We start from the raw sequence: 24356 nt of genomic DNA, 5'->3' as shown, positions 1-24356 counted from the left end.
TCTTCTTCTTCTTTTTCACCTTCTCTTTCTCCTCCTTTTCGTTACCGTTGAATTTGCTTTCGATCTCTTTATGATCATCCAAATTGGAAGTTCGCTCGATTTCGGAGGCTTTTCTACGCCGCTGCATCGACATATTCATTTCCTCCTTACTCTGTTCCTTCCCTTCTTACGTTGTTAACGTTGCTACTCCTATTGGTGGGAATTGGGAAAGCAGACGAATCTTTCTTGGTTAAATGATTGATAGAGTCTAAGCTGCACTGTCGAATCTTCTTCGCCTGGCTTCTTTCTATATCTAGAAACTTCTCAAACCCTAACCTACACTGGTGTTGTAGTCGCCATCGTTCAGAAACGAAGACACTGTTTGCAGTTGCGGCAGCAACCTGAAATCACGAATCAGAATTTTCTTGCCAAGAAAGAGTGGTAGCTTGTCGTTGGAGCCGCCTAAGTCCTCCAAGGCTCCGCCTCACAAAGCACATTCGTTGAGAGTTGGGCAGAGACGGTTGAATGTGCAGAAAGTTCTCTTAGAGCGAATGTGTAAAAAGATTGTAAATTGTTTGATATTGGGCTTTTTTTTAGGAAGAGGTTGAGAGGAAAACTTCCCACTTTCCACTTCTCACGTCTGAAAGATTGAAAATTAGAATATCACACGTGTGAAAGAAGAGATTGAGAAGGAAAACTTATAATATCACACGTGTGAAAGTTAAAAGAGAAAACAAAATCAGACATGGCCATGTGTCTACATCGTAGTTGGCTTTGGACTTTATTAGTCTGCAAGTGAATGGTCTCTCTAAGACAGGTGGCTGGATGTACGGCATGTCTGACTGGGGGATACTTTGGTTTGATTTCATTACTTTAATATATAGTCTTGCCTTGTGGCTTAGGAGGTCTATGGATGTGGTAAGGAAGAAATGAGAGGTTTAAGGAAAGATGAGAGAATGGGGGGAATGGGAGGAGAAGAGAGCTGTTGTCTTCGACTTAACCACTATATAATATAGTAATAGATAGATTCAGTATGTATATTTGCATTAATTCATTATATATAAAAATTAAAAAGTAACTAACTTTTAAATTTTTTTGTATTTAAAAAAAATGAAGCGGAATCAGATTAGATCTGAATCCAATCCGAGTCCATTAGAAAATTTTTTACTTCTCTTTGACCTTTTAGATTTTTTTTTTTTTTTTTTTTTTTGCATTTTTTGTGTCTTGCTTCGAAAAGGAGTGAACCTTGCGCCTCGGGTGCAAAATGCCTATTTCACTTTTTATGTGCCTTGCACTTTTGAAACACTTGAATAGAGTCAATGGACAAAGCTTTGAAAGCACTGACAAATTAAGTAATTAACAATCCAACTCCAAGAATTATTTTCACATGTAAGGCTTTTTTTTATTCTTTCAATTTTTATTTTTTATTTTCTGTTTAAACTTGAAAGAAAACTAATACTAAGGTTCAAAATTATGCATCTATAGCACCCAACCTTTTATTTTCTCTTAAGGGGGCATTCTTTTTTTGGATTTTAAGAGGGGGAAAAGTTGGTCAATGGGAATTACAATCCCATTCACCAAGAATCCCATGTTCTTTTTTTAGATTTATGTGGTGATTAGGAAAAGTTTATTTTCCTGGGTACCACTTATTCGGGTAAATGATACACATCTCCTAGGTGGAAAAGTTATTTACCCACCTAGGGGGAAAGTTGTCAATACTTATATGAGACAAAAATGTCCCTTTTAATAATGGATTTTTATGGTTAAAATGGTCATTGCCTTATTTACACGAGAAATAAAAGAACATGGGTAAATGCACTTACCCAGATAAGTTTTTCCTAGGTAAATGTTTCACAGGAAAAACTTACCCAGATAACGCATTTACCCGGATAAGTAACTTACCAAAAAGCAAACATGGCCTAAGAAGCATTTATGGTTCAAAAATATCCTATACCAATCTAAGTTCTCATCCCTTCTTGTAGAATATCTTGTTTGTGGCTAACTGTCATTTGATTAACTACTTTTAACAGAACATAGCAAGGTATGAAGGTAATTATCTAATGAATACGTACTTATAGCTGCACAACCACGGGTTTTGTGATCGAAGATAACATAGAAATAGTAGGGTTTGGTCTTGTAATTTCCAAAATAGAAGAGACTCGATAAACAAAAGGGTCTATAATGTTGTCTATCGTCTATCCTACAATATTGGCATTTCAACAATGCTCTAAACCTCTCACAAGCCAATTTGGCTAAACCTTTGTTACCCTCCCTTTGATTATTGTGAATAAATTTGGCATTTAGTTCGGAGATCTTCAACATAATTCTTCAAACCCAAGCTGAAAATTCGAGCAAATGATAATTCTAGCAAGGAGAAGGAGATCTAACCATTGTATACTATCTCAAATATCCCTACAGTCAAGCTAGATAGAATATTTGTTCCTAAGCCGTAGAAACAAAAAAAAAAATCCAAAATGACTTGGTTGTTGTGACCCGTTATTTTAAGGCCATGCTTGGTTCACTATTCCGGGCCTCATTTTTTTAATTCTTGCTCATTTTAGGTAAGAATGGGTAAGAATGAATAACATTAGAATGTTTGGTTACAAAATTCTTGCTATGTGTCACATTCTTTTTAGAATGAAAAATCAGCCCCATAGCACAAAAATTGAGTAGGTTGCAGCATGAAAGATAATCATGCCCCATCTTGCTTATTTTCATTCTTTGAAGAAACTCTACCTATAAAACTGCTACCATAGATATATTTTTGCGAAAGCTCTTTTACAAAAGAACTTTTATAAAAGTACTTTTACATGAAAGAACTTTTACAAAATCACTTTTATAAAAGTAAATTTATGAAAATACTTTTACTTTTGCAAAAGTAAAGTACTTTTACGAAAGCACTTTTACATTAAATCACTTTTATGAAAGCACTTTTACAAAAAGTACTTTTATAAAAGTATTTTTATGAAAGCACTTTAATAAAAACATTTTTATGAAAGTACTTTTATAAAAAGTACTTTTATGAAAGATTTTTTACTAAATCACTTATATAAAAGTACTTTTATGAAAGTACTTTTACAAAAGTATTTTTATAAAAACACTTTTACAAAACATTTATGCCAACAGTTTTGGAGACCTAGGCTGGCGGTTTATGAATACTAACATCCTTTTTTTTTTACTTTTTTTAAGAATGAAAACGAGCAACATAGGACACTTATTACTCTGAAAAGAATTCATTTTTAGGAAAAAAAGTGTTTGGTTCATAGCAATATTTTCTCATTCTACCTATTTTTACCCATTCTTATCCATGTTTGGTTCATTTCTCATTCTTTCTCATTCTTACCCAAGATGAAATTTTAAAATGGAAAAGAATGGATAAAAATGGGAAGAATGAGAAAATATTGCTACAAACCAAATGCTTTTTTCCCAAAAAAATGGTTTTTTTACGACAAGAATGAGAGTAAAATTTGTAACCTTTTTGGTTACAAACTTCATTCTCATTCATTTTTTCATTAATCAAAATAAAAATATAAGGGTGTGAATGGACCGGTTTTGGATTGGACCCAATGCAATCCAATGGACTAATTTGATCCAAAATATTTATTGGATTGGATTGGACCATCTGGTCTGTTCGTAATAAAAAATTATATTGGATTGAGTTGGATTAAGCCAATATCTGGTCCATTGATATAAGGTAAGAACGTAGGTGCCAATTGACCGAGCTTGGGTTGAAACCAATCTAAATCAAAATGAATTTGAATAGATTGGACAGTCTAGACATTGAATTGGGCCGGTCCAAAAAGGTCCAAAATATTTATTGGATTGGATTGGACTTGGTCCATTTATAATGTACTAACATTGGACTAAATCAGATTGGACCAAATTTAGTCCAATTGACACCCCTACATACAACACTCGATGGCAAATATATATCATGGAATCATGTGGGCTCCACATCAATAACACAATATGAAAAAGGACAAAAAAACTTGAGAATCTTTTGTAGTTTGTTGCATTAAATATATATATATATATATATATATAATGAAAAGAAGCAATGTATAACATCAAAATGAGTAATATAAAGAAGTATAAAATGTCTATCTGTTTCATTAAATTTATTTATCAATGTGTTGGAAGTCGTTCATATTCATGTTTATCAGCCAACTGATTAGTAATATCAATCCGTAACATTTTCATTGTTTCATCTCAATCACGAGCACTTAATTTAGTGTTTGTGTATTTGATGATACAACTGTGTTGCTATCTTTGACAGCTTCTTCATTTTCGTTTATTCTAAACAATGGATCTTCTTGATCAAGTAATGTCTCCAGCCTAATGAAATCATGAAGTGTACAACATGCAATGACTATGCGCCTTTGTGTGTCAATACTATAAGGCTTTGTGTGGTTCAGAATTTGAAAACGTTCCTTCAACACTCCAAAGCATCGTTCTATTACATTACGAAGTGATGAATGATGAAGGTTAAACAATTCACAAACATCCTTCAGTCGTTGTCTCATTGTCCTATATTCTTGCAAATGATAATGGTCACCTTTAAATGGGGTGAGAAATCCTGTAATGGTAGTGAAACCTGAATCGGCTACGTAATATTTACCTAAAACACAATAAATACAGATATATAAAATTATACAATTTTTTTCTTAAATTTTATATTTTATATAATTAGAATTGAACATAAAATTATTTTCATACCACTTGGAGGCATAGGGAACTCAACTTTAGGCCTTGTTAATGCTTCGGTAAAAATTCTAGAGTCGTTTGTTGACCCTTCTCATCTAGCATACACAAATGTGAAACGCATGTCAAAAGAGCAAGTACTAGCACATTTTGTGTTGTCATAATCTTTCTACTATGATATGGTATTTGTTGGTCAACTAGAACACAAGCACAAATATGTATTCCATCAATAGCACCAATGCAATCTTATTTTACATAAAAATATTAGGATCTTTTTTAACAAATATAACAAAACTAACAATGAATAAATATTAAAAAATTTATACCTTAAAATATGGAAAATATCTTGAATCCCATGCTATTTCTGGTGCAGCACCTTCATATTGGATTGGAGCAATAATCTCACGACCTAATTTCAAAATAGCCTTTAACATCCTTTTAAAGTGGCGATCAACAGTTTCTTCAGAGTATTGGAAGATCTCAACTACCATCCTATTTGATAAAGTTTGTGCCAAGATTATAAAAATATTCCTAGTTGTTCTTCTATAGAGGATGCTCCAACCCACAGTCTATTTAGAGGCAAATTAAAACAACAAAAAACAAATCACCTTTTGAGTCTTGGATTTAAGCTGAAACATACTTTGATCCACATTGACTAAGGGTCCAGGGGTGAAAACCTTAGTTCAGCTAATAAAGCTTAAAGCTGCATTCAAAGTAATTCCAGGCCTTTATTTTGCAGCAGAGAGAAAGCTTACTAGAGTTGGTGGATCCAAGGTTGGGAAGTGATTTCAATAGGCAAGAGGTGAAAAGGATGATTAAAGTAGCTCTCTTGTGCATTACTGCATCTCCCACACTTAGGCCTAGCATGTCCCAAGTGGTGAGAATGCTACAAGGCTCGATGGCCATCCAAGATGAAATTTCAGATCCAAGCATATTTGGTGAAGATTCAAGGTTTTCAGGAATAAGGGAATATTTCCAACAGATGATACCCCAGGGTTCAAGTGGAGCCCAGACCTAGAATTTGTCATCAGAGGGGACATGGATCATCTCTTCATCTTTATCTGTCTAGGATGTCTATTTAATCAATCCTCATTCTCCATAGAGTAAGGTCAGAGCATTCATTAGGTGGCTATGTAAGAATCATCTTATAGGACAACAAGGGTTTATTGATTTTTTTTTCCATATTTTGTAATATATTACAAATGTACAGAGAGATTATAGATTCCTACTTTGAGCTTTAGTTGATAGGAAAGAACATGGGACATGTAGTCTTCATACTCAAATAAACGGAGAAAATTTGTATAATAAATTAATTGATTCCTCATCTCTCAAAGACTGTGAGGGCAAAGGGAAAATAGACATTTATTTTATAAGAGGAAATTTTTCTTCCAAAAACAGATTCAGACTCTATGTATCACAAAACATTTAAAATATTCCATTCATTGAAAATCACTTGGAGCCTCTATTAGTGGGAGCTAAAGGATGCATATGAAAGCAAAAAAAAAGTGGAATTAAATGAAAAAAAAAATGCATAAAACTGATTGCCTAATAGCTTACACACTTGTGATCAACATACAAGAAACAAACAGTAGAGCATGCTTCCATTAATAACCAATCTAGAACATCCTTAACATGGATTTCACTATTTAATTTTATCAGACCAAGTAATGTAGGACCCCATCAAATTTGTAACTTTATCTATTTCTAATGCTGAGGGCTAAGTATAAGATCAAGATAAATAATGGCAGAAAAATAACAGCAAAGCAAACTTTATGAGGTTGGTGTAAACCAGATCAACTGTTATGTGATAAATAAAGTTTGTGAAACGAATCTGGTCAATCCTTTGGATGAAACGTCTTAGCATCGTGAAAACAACATATGTAAAATTGGCACTATAATTTTCTCATTTTCAAGTAATTACTTTAATTGCATCAAAATAACAACAACAATTTATAATTAAATGTATAAATTCCATAATGATTCGAACACACAAATACCAATAAGGAAAATAATGAAGAGACAAAAATTGATCAAATACTTTAATCGATGGTGCTTTCTTTTAATGGTTATAGGGCTGATATTGGTGGTCAACCTAAAAGGGGAAAAAACAGAGTAAGAAGAAGAAGACGAAGGAGGAGGAGGAGATATCCATCTTCTGTGTGCAGCTTGAGAAGGAGATGAAGAAGAAGAAGACAAAGAGAGAGAGAGAGAGAGAGAGAGAGAGTTTACCTTGGTTTTGAGCTCTTTGGATTGATCTTTGCCTTAGGACTTCAACAGATCGAGATCGACCTCAGCTACCTTGTACACACACACAGAGGGAGAGGGATGAAGGTTTAGTGACTTCAGTCAAGAGGACTGGAGTTTCAAACTCGACGAAAAATAATAATAATAATTGGTAAGTGTTAAATTTTTGCCGATACCCAAATTTCATTCTGGGAAGAATGAGTCCTGTGGCAAGAAATCAATATCCAAACACCTACATCTCATTCATTCTTGCCCATTCTTTCTCAGAATTGGCAAGAATTAAAAGAATGAGACCACTTGCAGCGAAGGCCATTTTGGTTCAATTCTCATTCTTTCTCATTCTTACCCAAGATGACATTCTTAAATGGACAAGAATGGATAGGTAGAATAAGAAAATATTGATATGAACCAAACACATTTTTCCTAAAAATGAATTCTTTTCAAATTGACAAGTGTCCTATGTTGTTCCTTTTCATTCTTTAAAAGAAAATTGTGTCGGTATTCATAAACCGCCAGCCTAGGTCTCCAAAACTATTGGCATACATGTTTACCAGTGGACGACCGACAATCAATGCCTATCGATGTGAGTTTCCAAGGTAGTTTGCTAGTAAATAGAATTGTCAAATGGACCGGACCAAATCCAATCCAAATTCATAAAAATCAAATCCAATCCATCTTCTGTGTGCAGCTTGAGAAGGAGATGAAGAAGAAGAAGACAAAGAGAGAGAGAGAGAGAGAGAGAGAGAGAGAGAGAGAGTTTACCTTGGTTTTGAGCTCTTTGGATTGATCTTTGCTTTAGGACTTCAACAGATCGAGATCGATCTCAGCTACCTTGTACACACACACAGAGGGAGAGGGATGAAGGTTTAGTGACTTCAGTCAAGAGGACTGGAGTTTCAAACTCGATGAAAAAAAATAATAATAATTGGTAAGTGTTAAATTTTTGCCGATACCCAAATTTCATTCTGGGAAGAATGAGTCCTGTGGCAAGAAATCAATATCCAAACACCTACATCTCATTCATTCTTGCCCATTCTTTCTCAGAATTGGCAAGAATTAAAAGAATGAGACCACTTGCAGCGAAGGCCATTTTGGTTCAATTCTCATTCTTTCTCATTCTTACCCAAGATGACATTCTTAAATGGACAAGAATGGATAGGTAGAATAAGAAAATATTGATATGAACCAAACACATTTTTCCTAAAAATGAATTCTTTTCAAATTGACAAGTGTCCTATGTTGTTCCTTTTCATTCTTTAAAAGAAAATTGTGTCGGTATTCATAAACCGCCAGCCTAGGTCTCCAAAACTATTGGCATACATGTTTACCAGTGGACGACCGACAATCAATGCCTATCGATGTGAGTTTCCAAGGTAGTTTGCTAGTAAATAGAATTGTCAAATGGACCGGACCAAATCCAATCCAAATTCATAAAAATCAAATCCAATCCATCTTCTGTGTGCAGCTTGAGAAGGAGATGAAGAAGAAGAAGACAAAGAGAGAGAGAGAGAGAGAGAGAGAGAGAGAGAGAGAGTTTACCTTGGTTTTGAGCTCTTTGGATTGATCTTTGCTTTAGGACTTCAACAGATCGAGATCGATCTCAGCTACCTTGTACACACACACAGAGGGAGAGGGATGAAGGTTTAGTGACTTCAGTCAAGAGGACTGGAGTTTCAAACTCGATGAAAAAAAATAATAATAATTGGTAAGTGTTAAATTTTTGCCGATACCCAAATTTCATTCTGGGAAGAATGAGTCCTGTGGCAAGAAATCAATATCCAAACACCTACATCTCATTCATTCTTGCCCATTCTTTCTCAGAATTGGCAAGAATTAAAAGAATGAGACCACTTGCAGCGAAGGCCATTTTGGTTCAATTCTCATTCTTTCTCATTCTTACCCAAGATGACATTCTTAAATGGACAAGAATGGATAGGTAGAATAAGAAAATATTGATATGAACCAAACACATTTTTCCTAAAAATGAATTCTTTTCAAATTGACAAGTGTCCTATGTTGTTCCTTTTCATTCTTTAAAAGAAAATTGTGTCGGTATTCATAAACCGCCAGCCTAGGTCTCCAAAACTATTGGCATACATGTTTATCAGTGGACGACCGACAATCAATGCCTATCGATGTGAGTTTCCAAGGTAGTTTGCTAGTAAATAGAATTGTCAAATGGACCGGACCAAATCCAATCCAAATTCATAAAAATCAAATCCAATCTAGTCTAAATAAAATGCAAACGGACCAGATTGGGTCCAATCCAATCCAAATTGAATCAAACACCAAAATAACATGAGAAATCTAAAGAATATATAAAAAAACTACAATGCCTACTACAGTCCAATCTAGTCCAACTAAAATGCAAATGGATCGGATTGGGTCCAACCCAATCCAAGGTGAATGAATAAAAGTACTTTTGTAAAAGTGCTTTTACAAGAATACTTTCGTAAAAGTGCTTTTATAAAAGTACTTTCATAAAATGCCATAAAAGTTTTTTGTACATGTAAAATTACTTTCGTAAAAGTGCTTTTATAAAAGTCATTTCACAAAAGCACTTTCACAAAAGTGCTTTTATAATAAAAGTGCTTTCGTAAAAGTGTTTTCATAAAAGTTTTTTCGTGTAAAAGTGCTTTCGTAAAAGTACTTTGTAAAAGTGCTTTCATAAAAGTAATTTTCATAAAATTACTTTTATAAAAGTGCTTCCGTAAACATAAAAGTACTTTTCATAAAATTATTTTTACAAAATTACTTTTGTAAAAATGCTTTTGTAAAAGTGAATTCATAAAAATTCTTCAATAAAAGTGTTTTTATGTTGGCTTCAGTTTTGAATGGTTTCAAATTGGACAAGGGTTTGGCCTCATGATCGAATTATTGGGAATTTGGTTTAAGTCCGATACAGACCAATTTATTTTGGATTGGCCCAATGCAATAATTATAACAGATTGGATCCAAACCAAAACCGGTCCATTGACACCCCTACTAGTAAACATCTATGGGAGCAGTTTTGTAGGAAAAGTTTCCTCAAATAATGAAAATTAGCAAGATGGGGCATGATTATTTTTCATGTTGCACGCTACTCTATTTTTCTGCTATGGGGCCTACTTTTCATTCTAAAAGGAATGTGGCTTAGGGCAAGAATTTTCTAACCAAACACTCTAATTTTATTCATTCTTGCCCATTCTTAGCAAGAATTAAAAGAATGAAGCCTAAAACAGTGAAACAAATATGGCCTAAGTATCCACCAAGATCAATGCTCAAGAATGAGATTGATTTCTACAATGATGGAGTTTCTTAAGTATGACAACCACCTACCTCTACTCTATGACTATGAGTACAACTGTACAAGTCAAGGGGGGAAGTATGATAGTAGAAGTCTTGATGATGATTGGTGTAAACGTCATGGATGAAGTTGATTTTTTGTTCTAAGAAAAATATGGCGTGTTTATAATACTTCCATAATAGCCTGTGTTTGTTTTGGGTGTTACTTTATTTTGGTTCAGGCCTTAGTTTATTTCATTTGTACTGCAATCAAACAAAATAAAATAAAATTTGAAATAAAAGTAAATCACAATTTGCTCCGAAATCATTTGCACTGCCATCGTTGTTTTGCATCAATGCAAATAAATTTGCATTGCAAATAATGTATAACTTTTAACTTGTAAAGATTTTTTTTCTTTTAGATCATATGCATTGCCCGGTGACTCAAGCAATTTGGTTTGGGTGCTCCTTGGGTATCAAGATGGTGGATTATTATTGGTTTATCTATCTCTGGAGTTCAGACCTAGGCTTCTTAAGGTCTGTTTGTTTTTTGGATTTTGAGAGGGGGGAAGTTCGTTAATGAGATTTTGATTCTCATTGATCAAGAAATTCATGTTTTTTTTTCAGACTTATGTGGGGTCCATAGAAGATTTATTTTCCCAGGAATCACTTGGGAGTAACTTTCCCACCTAGCGGAAAACTTATGTCGGGTCCATAGAAGATTAATAATGCTTTTTTTTATGGATAAAACAGTCATTGTCTTATTTACCCGAAAAATAAAAGAGCATGGATAAATGCACTTACCCGGATAAATGCTTCCTAAAAAATATTTATCCAAATAAGTGCATTTACCCAGATAAATAACCTATTGAAAAGCGAATGGACCTTAATGATTGTATTTTTAAAGACTGTTCACTGATCAAATAATGAATTATTTGCCTTGTCATTTTATCAGGCTTAAAAAAAAAATGTTTTAGACAAAACTTGCTTGGGTTGTTTCTCTCTTGCCTTGGCATATCATTTGTTGTGAGGACACTAAACAGTCACATTGTGAGTGCAAGGAAGGGAGTTAACTTTTTCTCCCTCCCCCCTCCAAATTTAGGAGACTTTCTTGTTTCCACTCCTAAGTCCCAAAATAAAAGAACAGCCTTAAATGGCAATAAATTAAGAATCAAGAAAACAGTGTGTCATTTTTGGGTTGCCTTTAACATATATTGATTTAATTAACCTGATTAATATATTAGCTAATAGTTAGATAAACAAGTGAAGATCATGAGATTAACTAATTAAGCTAATTAAGTTATATCAGTTAATTTATTAATTAACCTTAAGAAATATTAACTTATCTCAAATTAATATGGATTAACTTTAATAATTACAATTGATTCACTTAATTAAATAACTTAATAAACTTAATTAAGTTGATGTAAATAACCCTAGCATAATTAATTAATCTTACTTTTTAAAAATTAATAATTAGCCTTACTTATTAATTAATTACATAACATAATTAGGTTAATTAGTTAAGTTAACCTATTTAACTTAAGTTAATTAGATAATTATCTAATAATAAGGTTAATTAAATTAAACCATGTTAAGGTTAATTAAGTTAATAAATCAAGGCAAAAGTGGTCTTATGACATTCTTAATTGGGATAGGCCATGTTGTGTTGATATTTTATAAAATAGGGTAAATTACAGATATGTACCCTACACTATGGAGGCAGTGATAGATAGGTGCCCTGAACTTTCAAAAATAGACATTTGGATCCATCTGTTACTATTCCGCCAATTAAACATTACATAATTTCAAAAATATCATTCTCGTGTATTTTTTAGATCATTTTGGAGTAAAACCATCATCAAAGAATGTCGTTGTTGGAAAATTTGAATATGTTATTTGCTGCCCATGTGAGAATATCATCAAGAGAGATGTTTGGTTACCTGAGAATAATCTCGGAAATACATGAGAATGGTATTTTTGTGATTATGTAACATTTAGTTGACAGAAAACTAATGGATGGACCCAAGCGTCTATATTTTGAGAGTTCAAGGTACTCAAGTGTCACAATTGAAAGTTCAGAGTATCTATTTGTCACTACCCACAAAGTACAGGGTACCTATATGTAATTTATCCTATAAAATAAAAAAAGAATGCAAAGTATGATGGAGAGGGTAGAGGGAGATGAAGACATGGACAATTGCTTTTAAGGTATATAGAAATATAGAATATTTTTTTACTAATTTAAAGTCTATTCATGTTTTATTTAAAAATAGTAAAAATTAATTATAAAATTTGGCCACTCTCACAAGGGTGCAATTTGGATTGTAGTTAAACCAATTGGATAACCCATTAAAATATTGAGTTGGACATGAACCAATTCAACATGATTAATGAAAGTCAGTATAGGACTTTTTTTATTTGAATTTCTCTTTAACAAAGCCCAAGTATAGCACAGGGCCCTAGATATGTAATAGCCCAAACATATATATATATATATATATTATATATGAGACCGGATCTGTTCCTCACATAGTATGCCTCACGTCGATCTCATAGGCACATCCCGCCATGTATTGGGAACATTTCCTGTACTTTTATATTATTATTAATGGGAGATATTCTTATGGTGTGATATGCATGTGAGGTTGGTGTGAGGCGTCCTGTGTGAGGAACAGATACCAATTCTAATATAATATATAAAAATATATATTTTTTATAATTTTAAATTATTTATTTAAATATATATATATTAAAATTAATAAATATTATAATATAATCTTATTTGAATTTTAATCGGATTGAATTTATTCAAATCCAAACCCGATCCGATTATTAATCGATGTATATTACAAAATCCGAATCCGAAATAATTGGATCGAATGCCCTCGGATTTTCCGATATCGTTGAAAAATCTCAGTTGAGAGAATGGCCATTCACGCTCTCTCCGATAAAAAAGCAAATGACAAAAAAACCCCAAATCTTTCTCTTTACCCGACTCCAACGGCCGTAGAACCACACACTCATCCTCTCCTCCAACGGCCGAAATACCACACACTCCGTCGAGGTAAGTCATCACTGCTCATCGACAAAATCTCTCTCCCTCCCTTCCTCCCTTGTATTCCTTTTCTCTGCAGCTGTTGCCGCCGCTAAAACCACCGAACAGGGCAGCGGTGGTTTCTCTCTCTCACTCTCTCTCTTTATCCACCTTCGTCTTATCTCTCACTCTTTTTTGTTTTTCCCCTTCCTCTCCCATTTTCTCTAGACCACCACTCTCGAGTGCAGACATAGTTATTGTATTCTTTACTCGTTCTTTATTTTGGGGTAGTCAAGACAATTATCGAGCATTATACGGTAAAGATGTTAGGAAGCTTTTCTGTAGTTGCCGTTTGCAACAATGGTGTTTGGTGAAATGCCTTAGTTATTCGTTCATCTACGTGAAGAATATTCTTGTATCTCCATGAGTTTGATAGTATTAGCTCATGTTCTTCTCTTCTTTAACTGAACAAATGGTTAATCTCTTATTTTTGGACCCATTCAACTACAACTATTGTTCTGATGAGAATATAGAAGTTGTTTCTGACGATCTGCTCTAGCCTAAATGACAGATGCATAATTCTATGGCTATACATTGTGGCAGCAAAAATGGGAGCTACATCGTATGTAGACTGCCCTACCCTTAATTTCTCACTTTTATGTATGAGCCTGTGAGGCATCTGAATTTACCCAAAGAAGGGAAAATGGCTAACCATGGGAAATATTTGTTGAACTTAGAATCATTCTTTGTTTTTCCATGGGTAGGTCCAATTTTGCACTGATAAGCAAACAAGCCATACTAATTAACTGCCCAATAGGGCCATTAAGATTCAATTTGAATTTAATTTTGTTGAATTTACTTTTGTTGTCCTGCTTCATTAGACCATGATCCCATTCCCGTCTTATGGGTTGGGTTGTATCCAGATTTTCTTTCAATAAAACTCTCTTGATCTTATTACCAATGAAAAGAAAACATAAGTAGCATTTACAGGATTGCTGAAGATGGAATGTTTTGAAGCCTATAGAATATGCTTTTGTTGTTTTGAAGCCTACAGAATAGAATGTTTGAAATTCATTTCCAGAGTTTGGAGAAATGAGGAACCAGAAGTAGCATTTACAGGGTTGCTGAAGATGGTGATAGGAAGCAATCAGTCCATACTATTTCTGTGCTGGAGATGTCTTCAAAGAGAGTTGTTACTATTGTTGAAGTTAGACCAAGCATGTGATCAGAGAGATTGCGAGAAGGAGACATGGTTCACTTTTCAAACTTCTCTTGGAACAAATTTGTAAATGTTCTTTCTTTCTGTCATTTGTTAACTTGAGTTATAAGGGGATTGGATCTTCACCAAATAAAAGTGAGGATGATTCCAGGAGCCTTAAATCTGATTCCTCCCTTGCTTCCCAAATTCCCCCACCCAAAGATATCTATAGTTTTTATTATATTTGGTCTTTGTAGTTAAACTTTTGTTGATGCTTGGATACAAAGCTATCCAGTCTGTAGTTTTTATGCCTTTTTTTCTTTCTTTATTCATGTTTCCTTTATCTCTTCTATGTGAACTGAATGTCAAACTATTTTTCCATTTCAAAAATAGTAATTATAAGTCAAATTTTGAATTTTTTATCAGGGATAAAATTGGAAATCTTGGTTAATTCTGACTCCAGCTTACGGATGAACTAAACAACATCAATTGGAGTCTGATTCTGATTCCTGTCTGAATCAAATAAGCAGGGGAATAGTCCATTCTGATTCCGGTTCTGATCCCATTCCAGCCACGAACCAAACAGACCCATAGTCTTTTCAGATTGGATTTGGATGTACCCATCAGTTCCATGGGCTGTGGTTGTATCCATGCTCATCACCTTCTTTGTACCTTTGGCGGCCCTCATAAACAGCCTGCATCTTCAATATAGCCAAACACCTGTGTAATTCATCAATAGAAGTGGTTAAAGCATATTAAAGAAGTAGACTCAAACCTAACTATATGGATTTAGCTATTCTCCCCTCTCCTTTTGCTTTTCATATGCTGAAATTACGTTAAATAAATTGTTACTCATATGGTAATTAATCATTACTCTACTCTATTCTTTTCTTTTTTGCTTGTTCCAGAAAGGTATATGCTACAAAGAGGTTACAGAGATTTTAAATTATGTGCTTCAGATTCTGAAAATTATATGGACTTAGCTTGTCCAGTTGAAGCAAAAATTACCTCTAATAGTTTTTTTCTTACAAGGGAGCAACTCTAATACCTACCGATATTGTTCTTATAGAGGAGTGACACTAATATCTTAGAGCTATGTTTTTGGCTTTGCAGAGTGTGAGCAGCCATTGGGGATCCTAAATTTCCATTCTGTGGTTTGAGTTTTGAGGTTGGTTTCTAGTTCTTTTGAGCATTATCTGATTCTCGCACACACAGAAAACAGAACTGGGATTCCAATCCAATAAATAGTTGCATTTGGAGCTCTGTTGAACTGAAAGTAAGCAAACATAACAACCAAAGGTGCAAATCATGGAAGGTCTGTCGGCTTCATATCTCCTTGTTAATTCAATTCGTATTCCCACCACAATCCACTTAGAACCATCTCGAATTCTACGAGCTAAGGCATCAACTTCAAGAACAACAACAGATTTACCAATTCTACCTCAAACACAACCTAATCAACACAAAAATTCCTTCAAGATTCCTCCCAGAACACAGAAATTCGCAGAGAAAGATGCATTTCCATCATCTTTACCACTCCATACCAAGAATCCACTTGCCATATACAAAGACATCCAGAGATTTGCCAGGGAAGGGAAGCTGAAGGAGGCCCTTACCATCTTGGACTACTTGGACAAACAAGGAATTCCAGTGAACCCCACCACATTTTCTTCACTTCTTGCTGCATGTGTTCGATCAAAGTCCCTCACTGAAGGCAGGCAAATACATGCTTTTATTCGGATAAATGGGCTGGAAAACAATGAATTCCTATGTACCAAGCTCGTCCACATGTATGCTTCATGTGGCTCGATCGAAGAGGCGAAGAAAGTGTTTGATGATATTCCTTGTGGAAGTGTCTACCCGTGGAATGCTTTGCTTCGAGGTGGTGTTATTCGAGGTGGGCGACAGTATCGAGAAGTGCTGGAAATATATTCAAGAATGCGAGATTTGGGGATTGAATTAAATGAATATTCCTTTTCTTGCCTGATCAAAAGCTTTGCAGGCTCATCTGCATTCATCCAAGGTATGAAGACCCATGCCCTTTTGATCAAGAATGGCTTTGCAGATGGGTCTGTTGTCCTCCAAACTAGTTTGATTGATATGTACTTCAAATGTGGCAAGATTAAATTGGCCCGGCGAATATTTGAAGAAGTTCTTGAAAGAGATGTTGTTGTCTGGGGTGCTATGATCGCTGGTTTTTCACACAATAGGCTTTACAGAGAGGCATTACAGTATTTGAGGCAGATGAGAAGACAAGGCATAAATCCAAACTCAGCTATTCTGACAATGATCCTTCCTGTTTTTGGAGAACTGTGGACCCGAAAACTGGGTCAAGAGATTCATGCATATGTGATCAAGACGAAGAATTACGCAAGACAGTTGTTTGTTCAGTCTGCATTGATTGACATGTACTGCAAATGCGGGGACATGAGTTCAGGAAGGAGGGTATTCTATGCCTCAACGGAGCGAAATGCTGTTTCTTGGACTGCCCTCATGTCAGGTTACATTTCAAATGGTAGTCTTGAGCAGGCTCTGAGATCAATTGTCTGGATGCAGCAAGAAGGGGTTAAGCCGGATGTTGTGACGATTGCAACTGTTCTTCCAGTTTGTGGAGAGATGAAGGCTCTTAAACAAGGAAAGGAGATTCATGGATATGTGGTGAAGAATGGATTTCTACCCAATGTGTCCATAGTTACCTCCTTAATGGTCATGTACTCTAAATGTGGTAACTTAGATTATTCTTGCAAGTTGTTCCATAGAATGGAGAGAAGGAATGTAATCTCATGGACAGCTATGATAGATTCATACTTGAACAACCAGTGCTTAGAAGAAGCAGTGGGAGTATTTCGGTTGATGCAACTTTCCAGGTACAGACCAGATTCTGTAGCTGTAGCAAGGATTTTAAGCATCTGTGGTGAATTGGGGGCCTTAAAGGTTGGGAAGGAGTTACATGGATATGTCTTGAAGAGGGATTTTGAATCCATTCCTTTCATTTGTGCAGAACTTATAAAGATGTATGGGAGATGTGGAAGAATTGACCATGCTAGGTTGGTTTTTAATGCAATATTTACAAAGGGATCAATGACATGGACTGCAATTATAGAAGCATATGGATATAACAATCAGTATCGAGATGCACTCAATCTCTTTAATAAAATGCAGTCAAATAGTTTCTCTCCAAACCGTTACACTTTTGATGTGCTTCTATCTATTTGTGCTAAAGCTGGATTTGTGGATGAGGCTTGCCAAATATTTAATTCCATGGTTCGAAGATACAACATCAAGCCATCAGAAGGAAATTTTTCCTGCCTAATTGGACTGCTTACACATCTGGGACGCATTGAAGAGGCTCAAAGATATATCCATATGAGATCATCCCTGATATAATTGGTAGGAAACACCTTGTATATCATTTGACTAACCTGACATAATAAGCTTCTGTATCTCTTTCTTGTTTACATGTTCAAGAGCTCATGTATGAATTCTTTACAGCAACTTTATGTAAATTTGTACCATAAAAAGTTTCTTGTAAAATGGATTTTTCACCACTCTTTATTTATTAAAATGACTAGAGACTATAATATAATTCTGCACATATCCTGCTAAACTCTTGGCTTTGCTTCCATTCATCTATGTTGCCATGGAATTTGAATGTGGTCTTTGCTCTAATGCTTGTAGCTTTTCATGAGCTTTCCCTAATAAAAAATGATACTATAATGGAAACATACAAGGGCCAGGGCAGAGAGATCTTTTAGGTTTTTCAGGCCTACAAATTTAAATATATGCAGTTGTCATTAGAATGAAATCATGAGCTTTCCCTAATAAAAAATGATACTATAATGGAAACATACAAGGGCCAGGGCAGAGAGATCTTTTAGGTTTTTCAGGCCTACAAATTTAAATATATGCAGTTGTCATTAGAATGAAAGATTTTAAATTACATTTTGCCTCCATGGAAACATATAGGCAGTCATCTTCTTTTTGTTATATTTCTAGAATGATCATTGTATATGTGTGATCCTTCATCATGGTTAAACTACATAAAATGATTGAATTTGAATGTTGTTTTGTTACTTAAGTTGTTATCATATAATTTTGTACCATCTTATCAAGAGAATGCTATTAACTTATTATTGTAAAACAAAGTTTTAGATCATATTGAGTCTCTATGGTTGACAAAAGCAAAGGAAAGCAATAAATGATAAAAGACTTTGTTTGGGTTATGGAAAACGAAAGAATCAAGCAGTGTTTAGAGTGTTTGGTAGGAGTTGCGTAAGACAAAACACTTTTAAACCCTGAGGCATAAAGCCTACAATTGGGACTCTGTACTTTTGGGCTTTGAAAGCACAAATCCTGAAGCTTATCCAAACACAACCTAAATTATGGGCTCACAGCCAATGTCAATATATTCAAATAAGTCTCGCTTAATGGATTATATGGACCAGTAGATTAAAGGGGATTGAAAAGGCAACCAGGTAAGTGTATAATTTAAAGGTAACTTGTCAAAAAAAAGAATGATTTTAATTTCCCGTATCGATATTTACCCACAAAAAATTCCTGTATCAACAAAGGATGGTATATGAAATTCTAGCCCACTAAGGGGATGTTTGGTAGCACTGAATTAACTTCTGAATGCTGAAAATGTTGCTTTTTCAGCAGTCAGTGATCATTCGGTTGCACCTCTGAACACCGAAAAACCTCAGAATAATGGTCAATCTACCTCCAAGTGCATTCGGAGGTAACGGATGAATTTTTGCTTCCAACCGTGCCCTTTTATAAATTTTAAAAACCCAAAATTGGCCTCACGTCTTAAAACCTCCCTTCTTAAACCCTAAACAATTTTTTTCTTTTCACCACCATTCTCTCGTGCACATAAGTGGTGACCAGTGGTTCTCATCAGTGACTAGGCTCAAAAAAGAGGTGGCAGCAACTCCACCTTCACCAGTAGTTGACTTCTTGCTTTTTTCCATTGCAGATCAGTCAAGGAGATACTCCCATCTATCTTCCTCCAGAAAAGGTGTGTCTCCCTCTCTCATTATACGTTTAATATTGTGTTTTTTGAATTTCTTCTTATGTGTTTTCAAAATTTGCCCCTTTTTACTAGTTAATTTGGAAGGGAATTACAAATTTACAACTCGTTAAATCAATCTCCAAAATCTGTATATCAACTTTGTCAATTCTGGAGATAGATTTGATCTCTATAGATGTTCCCTCTCATTAGTGTATACTATCTCAAAATAGTTTCTGATTACTAATATGGATGTCTGAAATACACCTGTTTCAACTCTTGAATTGCCAAGTAGTCAATTAGAATTTTCTTTCCTTTTTATATTTTTGAATTGTTACCCCTAATTTTGAATCAAGTGTTTGCCTTATTTTCTAAATGATTACTTTCTAATTTTTAGAAAGTGCTAGTTGTGATTACCAAGTGATTGTCTTACGTAAATTAAACACTAGCTTCAGATTTGAATTATTGTCTTAGGGTGGTTCTCATTTGTTGGCTTAGGATGGGGTAAATGTTCAGAAGTCCAGCCATTTCTCCTCCAATCTCTATGCTATTGGTCAACTAATGCCATGATGATAATTTGAATAGCATCATCCTATTGCCTAGAAAAGTATGAACGATTCCAATCAGCACATTGCCTTGTTGTGTGCCTTGGTGCTGGGATTAGCATCTACATTGAATAGAGAGACAGGTGCCTAAAACCTTCGCTTACAAAGAAAGAAAAAGAAATGAGAAAATTAACTTCTGTTAATTCTTTCAAAAATTAAATTGCTCTCACTTAGTTGCTTCTTGAGTAATGAGTGTTTCTTGTATTTTGAATTGGGAATATGGTTCAGTTTTCTTTTCTAAACAAAACAAAAAAAAAGTTTTCAAGAAACTATTTTCTCGTCATTGTATTTCTTGTGATTTGCTTCTTAGTGGTAAGTGCTGGCTTGCTGCTGGTTTAGTTTTGGGAATTACAATCATCCCATATCCAATCCAAGTTCCACCTAACTTATTGCTGTAAATTAAGGTGGTTGGCAGCTCATCGTTGCTGTCCCGTAACCTCCTCTTGGCCACATTTTCTGCTGTAAATTACAGCAATATTGCAGTCCTTAGAACACCCCTCACACCTTCTATTTTTTGCTGTAAAATGCCTCAGGTGGAAGCCCAAAAACTGCTCCTCTAGCTGCTGTAAATTACAGAAGAGAACCTCAATTTCAGCCCCCACTTCACACCATCTACTGTTGTAAATTACAGCAGTTCTCACATCCATCTCAGCCCAACTTGCCCCTCTATTTGGGCAGCAATTAATAGCCCATGGTTAGGCCAATCTCTGCCCAGCACACTCCCATTTTTGGACTGTAAGTAGTTGTGCCCATGGCAACAACCTTGTTTCCTGCTGCAAACACCAGCAGTAGACCAGCCACATTGCACCCCATCTCATCGCCTCATTTGATTTTGATTTACTAATCACAGCATGAATCACCCTTAAGTCCACCTCATTTAACCTCTCTTTATTATTGTAAATCATAGCATAACCAGCGCCATTCCAACCTAAATCTAAATCTTAGGATGCCTCCCAATTTCAACCTTACAAACCATCCTAGTTAAGCCTATAAAACAACCCAACTTCAATCCTAGAAGCCAATCCAATTCAGCCTTAAGATCCATCATTTTCTTTAGAAGTTTTAGACCCCCTACAAGGAAATTATATAACAGATTATATAAATTATATATATACAGATTGTATAATAGATTAGTATATAACAGATTATATAATTTATAGACAGATTTATTAAAAAAATGACATTCAATGCTACTTGTGTTGAGTGCTATATATTACCTTATGTTTATGCAATCCATATATATATTTGGGTGGTGTGTGGTTATTGGCGAGAGTCCAGCACGTGGTGCATTGTGATTTTGATACACTTGCTCTGTTCTTTCAATGCATGTCCTCTCTTTCATTCCTTTCTCCCCTCTTTCATTCCTTTCTCTCCTTGGTCTGCTCCTATTGCAAGTGATGCCTGTGCGAATCTGTCACTTCTTCCTGTGGTTTGTGCTCTCATGAGGAGGCGAGGAGAAGCTTGCTGGGCAAGCTAGTCTTCATTACCTGAGAAAGCTTGAGCAAGCTTCCATTTTCCTGTTTTTCCACTGCCTCACTTTCTTCTCATAGTCTCTTTTCTCTTTTTTCCACCTCTCTCTCTCTCTCTCTCTCTCGATGTGGTGAAACCCCAGCATATGGTCAGTGGTGCATCTGACCCATCAATCATGGTAGCGTATGGCCAGTGGAGGCTGATGATGGAGTGGCTGGTACCCCTTGCAGCAACATGAGCAAACCTTGATAGCTAGATAAACAGTAAATTCTTTCTGAAGTTTCAATTTCGATGGTGAGTTCTCTAGAAAAACAGAAGTTTCTTCTGGTCTTGCTTTTTCTTTTTCTCTCTCTCTCTCTCTTGCTAAGGGTTGGGTTTTTTCTGTTTGAGGGAGGAGTTTCCTCTTCTGCTTCTGTTTGGTATTCTTTTTCCATGAATTTTGGAGTTTAAGTGGCTTATCTCATTGTTCCTTCCGAAAGCATCCATCTACAAAAAGACAGGGCTTCATGGGTCTCCGAGAAGACAGGGTTTCTTCTCTTTGATTAGCCACAGGTTTGCAGTTCTCCGGTAGTTTTTCTCCCTATATCTCCTTTTCTCCACTTTTTCTTTTCTTTTTTGGCATACTTTCTTTTTCTCTCTCTTCTAGCTTGGGGTCTTCGACTAGCCATATGAATGAAATTGAACATTCCAAACCCTTGTCCAGAGTGTCAACATTGGACGGTTGATGGCCTGAAGAAGCTTCAATGGATCCTTTCTCTTCCATTAAGGTTATCGTTAGTTCTTATAAATTTTGATACAATCTCCTCTGTTTTCATTGTAATTTAACACCTGATTTCTTTATAGTTCAACTATTTTCTCTTTTAAGTGTTTCTTAAAAACCTGGATTACAATTTGTATAAACTTTTGACAAATTTGTTTTTTTGGCAATTGGAGTATATAACTTGAAAACAAACGGGAGATTAGGTGTGATGGTATTGGGGTTGTTCTCATGGGAGTGATTTGTGCGATAATTTTTTGCTCTTATGAATTAGTGGATTTGCGGTGTTTGTGGATTAACAAAGTTTTGTGCCTTCTATTATAGGTTTCTTTGAGATTCCTTGATGGAGGTTTTTTCTGTGGGTTCTTTTTTAGGATTTTTCTTGGGTTTCTTCTGCTTTTCTTTTTTTATTTGATTTTCTATATTTCCATGATGGTATAGGTTAAAAAATTTGGCCATAAGAGTGAGATTTTGATTGGTCACAAGAGAAGAAATACAAGCAAGCTCTGGATTCTTTCAAGGAGAATGCTTAATAAACATAGAACTTTCCTACAAGGTAAATATACACATGCATAAATTTAAACAAAACTCAGCATGTTTTAAATATGTTTCTTATATCTACTCGCTACCCACTCTTTTTTTACAAAAAAAAAATATATATATATATATATTCTTTTTTTGCTACATATTTTTAAAAATACGGTTGGTTTGATCAAGTTTGCATTTATTCTTTTCAGGTTTATTCAGGTTTTCATTCTCTACTCTCCCTTTTTCCAATGGTAAAGAAAGGAGAAGGAAGAGACCCCTTAATGCACCAAAGGATCAAAATAGGCAAGAAACTGAGCTCAAAGACATATCGTCAACAAGCTAAAACCATATGCAGTAATGGATACATTGTGATCAAAGGAAGACCCTACACAGTTTGATTTTTCAAAACATTCTTAATATTTGTGGCTCGTTATAGATACGGAGTAATAGGTTTTGGCTATATTCTTGACGATTTTTCTTTTATTTTTTTAGTTTATTGTCCTGAAATGAAGTTTTGATTTCTTTGGGTTCTTAGGTTTTTCACTTCCAAACCAGTACGACCAACTATTGGTCAGGTAAATGTACTTTCTCTCAGTTCCTTCATAGCTTCCTCCTTTGGTAGGGTTTGTTTTATTATTTCCTAGTTTTCTTCGTTGGTAGGAGAGAGGAAGTGTAGCGGAGTGGAAATGGAGCTTCATTTCTCGAATGTTTTGAGGAAGTGTAGCAGAGTGGAAATGAAGCTTCATTTCTTGAATGTTTTGCTTGGTTTTGTGTTGTTCATTTGATTAGGGGAGTGGGTTTTATTTTTCCATTTATTTCGTGTTCTATTATATTATTTGGTTTGTTGTTTTCCTCTTTGATTTGTAACAGGTTTTGTGAACTATTCTTTTTTGGCATGTTTCACAAGGTTGGAGTTAAATAACATCATATTTCTGCCATTTTAATTGATAAATTACTTTTGAAGTTGTTATTTTTCTATGTATGGTTTTCATTCTTCTTTTGGCAGGTTAGTTGTCTGGCTAGAGATTCTCTGGTTAGGAGATTTGGGGTGTGATGGGCATTTAGGTTTTGGGGAGGGCTACCCCTGTTTCTGGCTATATTTTTAACTTACTAACTAGGATATCATATAATTCCATTTGTAACTATGATATCATACATTTTATGAATTTTTCTGTTAAGCAATTTTCTTGAAATTCTAGCAGACTGCAATTGAAGTGGATTATTAATTTCTTCTTTTTTATTTGAGATTCATATAAATTATACATTTCAAATAAGAAATTATTAATTTCTTCTTTTTTTATTTTTAGATTCAATATTCATATTTTAACAATATGATTCAAATAAACCATCTAAACCATCTTTCATAATCCTAAGATCTAATATTGTAGCTAAGCAATAAAGAGGAAAAATGTTCTCCCAATATTTTTTTAATTTATTTTCCATTATTTCAATAATACTTTTAAATTGTGAATTTCTTCTATATTTTGCAAAATATTCACTAATTATAAATAATTGATTAACTAAAATACAATTAATTGGGTAGTCAACACCCAAAAATTCATTAT

General features: G+C 34.7%; 1 protein-coding gene across 13 annotated transcripts; it reads left to right on the top strand.

Annotated features, from left to right (window-relative positions):
- The first annotated feature begins 13096 nt into the window (after positions 1-13096).
- On the top strand, positions 13097-23999 carry LOC148860709 (Pentatricopeptide repeat (PPR-like) superfamily protein). 13 transcript variants are annotated; one of them, XR_016112193.1, is made up of 8 exons: positions 13097-13255; positions 14307-17813; positions 19399-19440; positions 22705-22819; positions 23001-23094; positions 23327-23366; positions 23662-23698; positions 23798-23999. XR_016112193.1 is itself a non-coding variant. In XM_088981923.1 (2 exons), the coding sequence occupies exon 2, from the start codon at positions 15732-15734 to the stop codon at positions 17808-17810; it is 2079 nt and encodes a 692-aa protein (XP_088838049.1). In that variant the 5' UTR covers positions 13116-13255; positions 15537-15731; the 3' UTR covers positions 17811-18030. The 13 variants fall into 13 exon arrangements, 1 of the variants encoding a protein (XP_088838049.1); XR_016112192.1 differs by lacking the exon at positions 23798-23999 and having other exon boundaries at positions 23662-23767; XR_016112190.1 differs by lacking the exon at positions 23798-23999 and having other exon boundaries at positions 23327-23767.
- The last annotated feature ends 357 nt before the right edge of the window (positions 24000-24356 follow it).

The sequence above is a fragment of the Nelumbo lutea genome, chromosome 4, assembly GCF_056320005.1.
Source record: "Nelumbo lutea isolate HS-2025 chromosome 4, American lotus-T2T, whole genome shotgun sequence".
Lineage (NCBI taxonomy): Eukaryota > Viridiplantae > Streptophyta > Magnoliopsida > Proteales > Nelumbonaceae > Nelumbo > Nelumbo lutea.
Note: the sequence above shows the minus strand (reverse complement) of the source record. Positions and strands in the feature narration are given on the sequence as shown.

What these genes read in the sequence shown, in the direction of transcription:
- LOC148860709 (XM_088981923.1), top strand. Translation starts at nt 15,732, where the DNA reads ATGGAAGGTCTGTCGGCTTCATATCTCCTTGTTAATTCAATTCGTATT.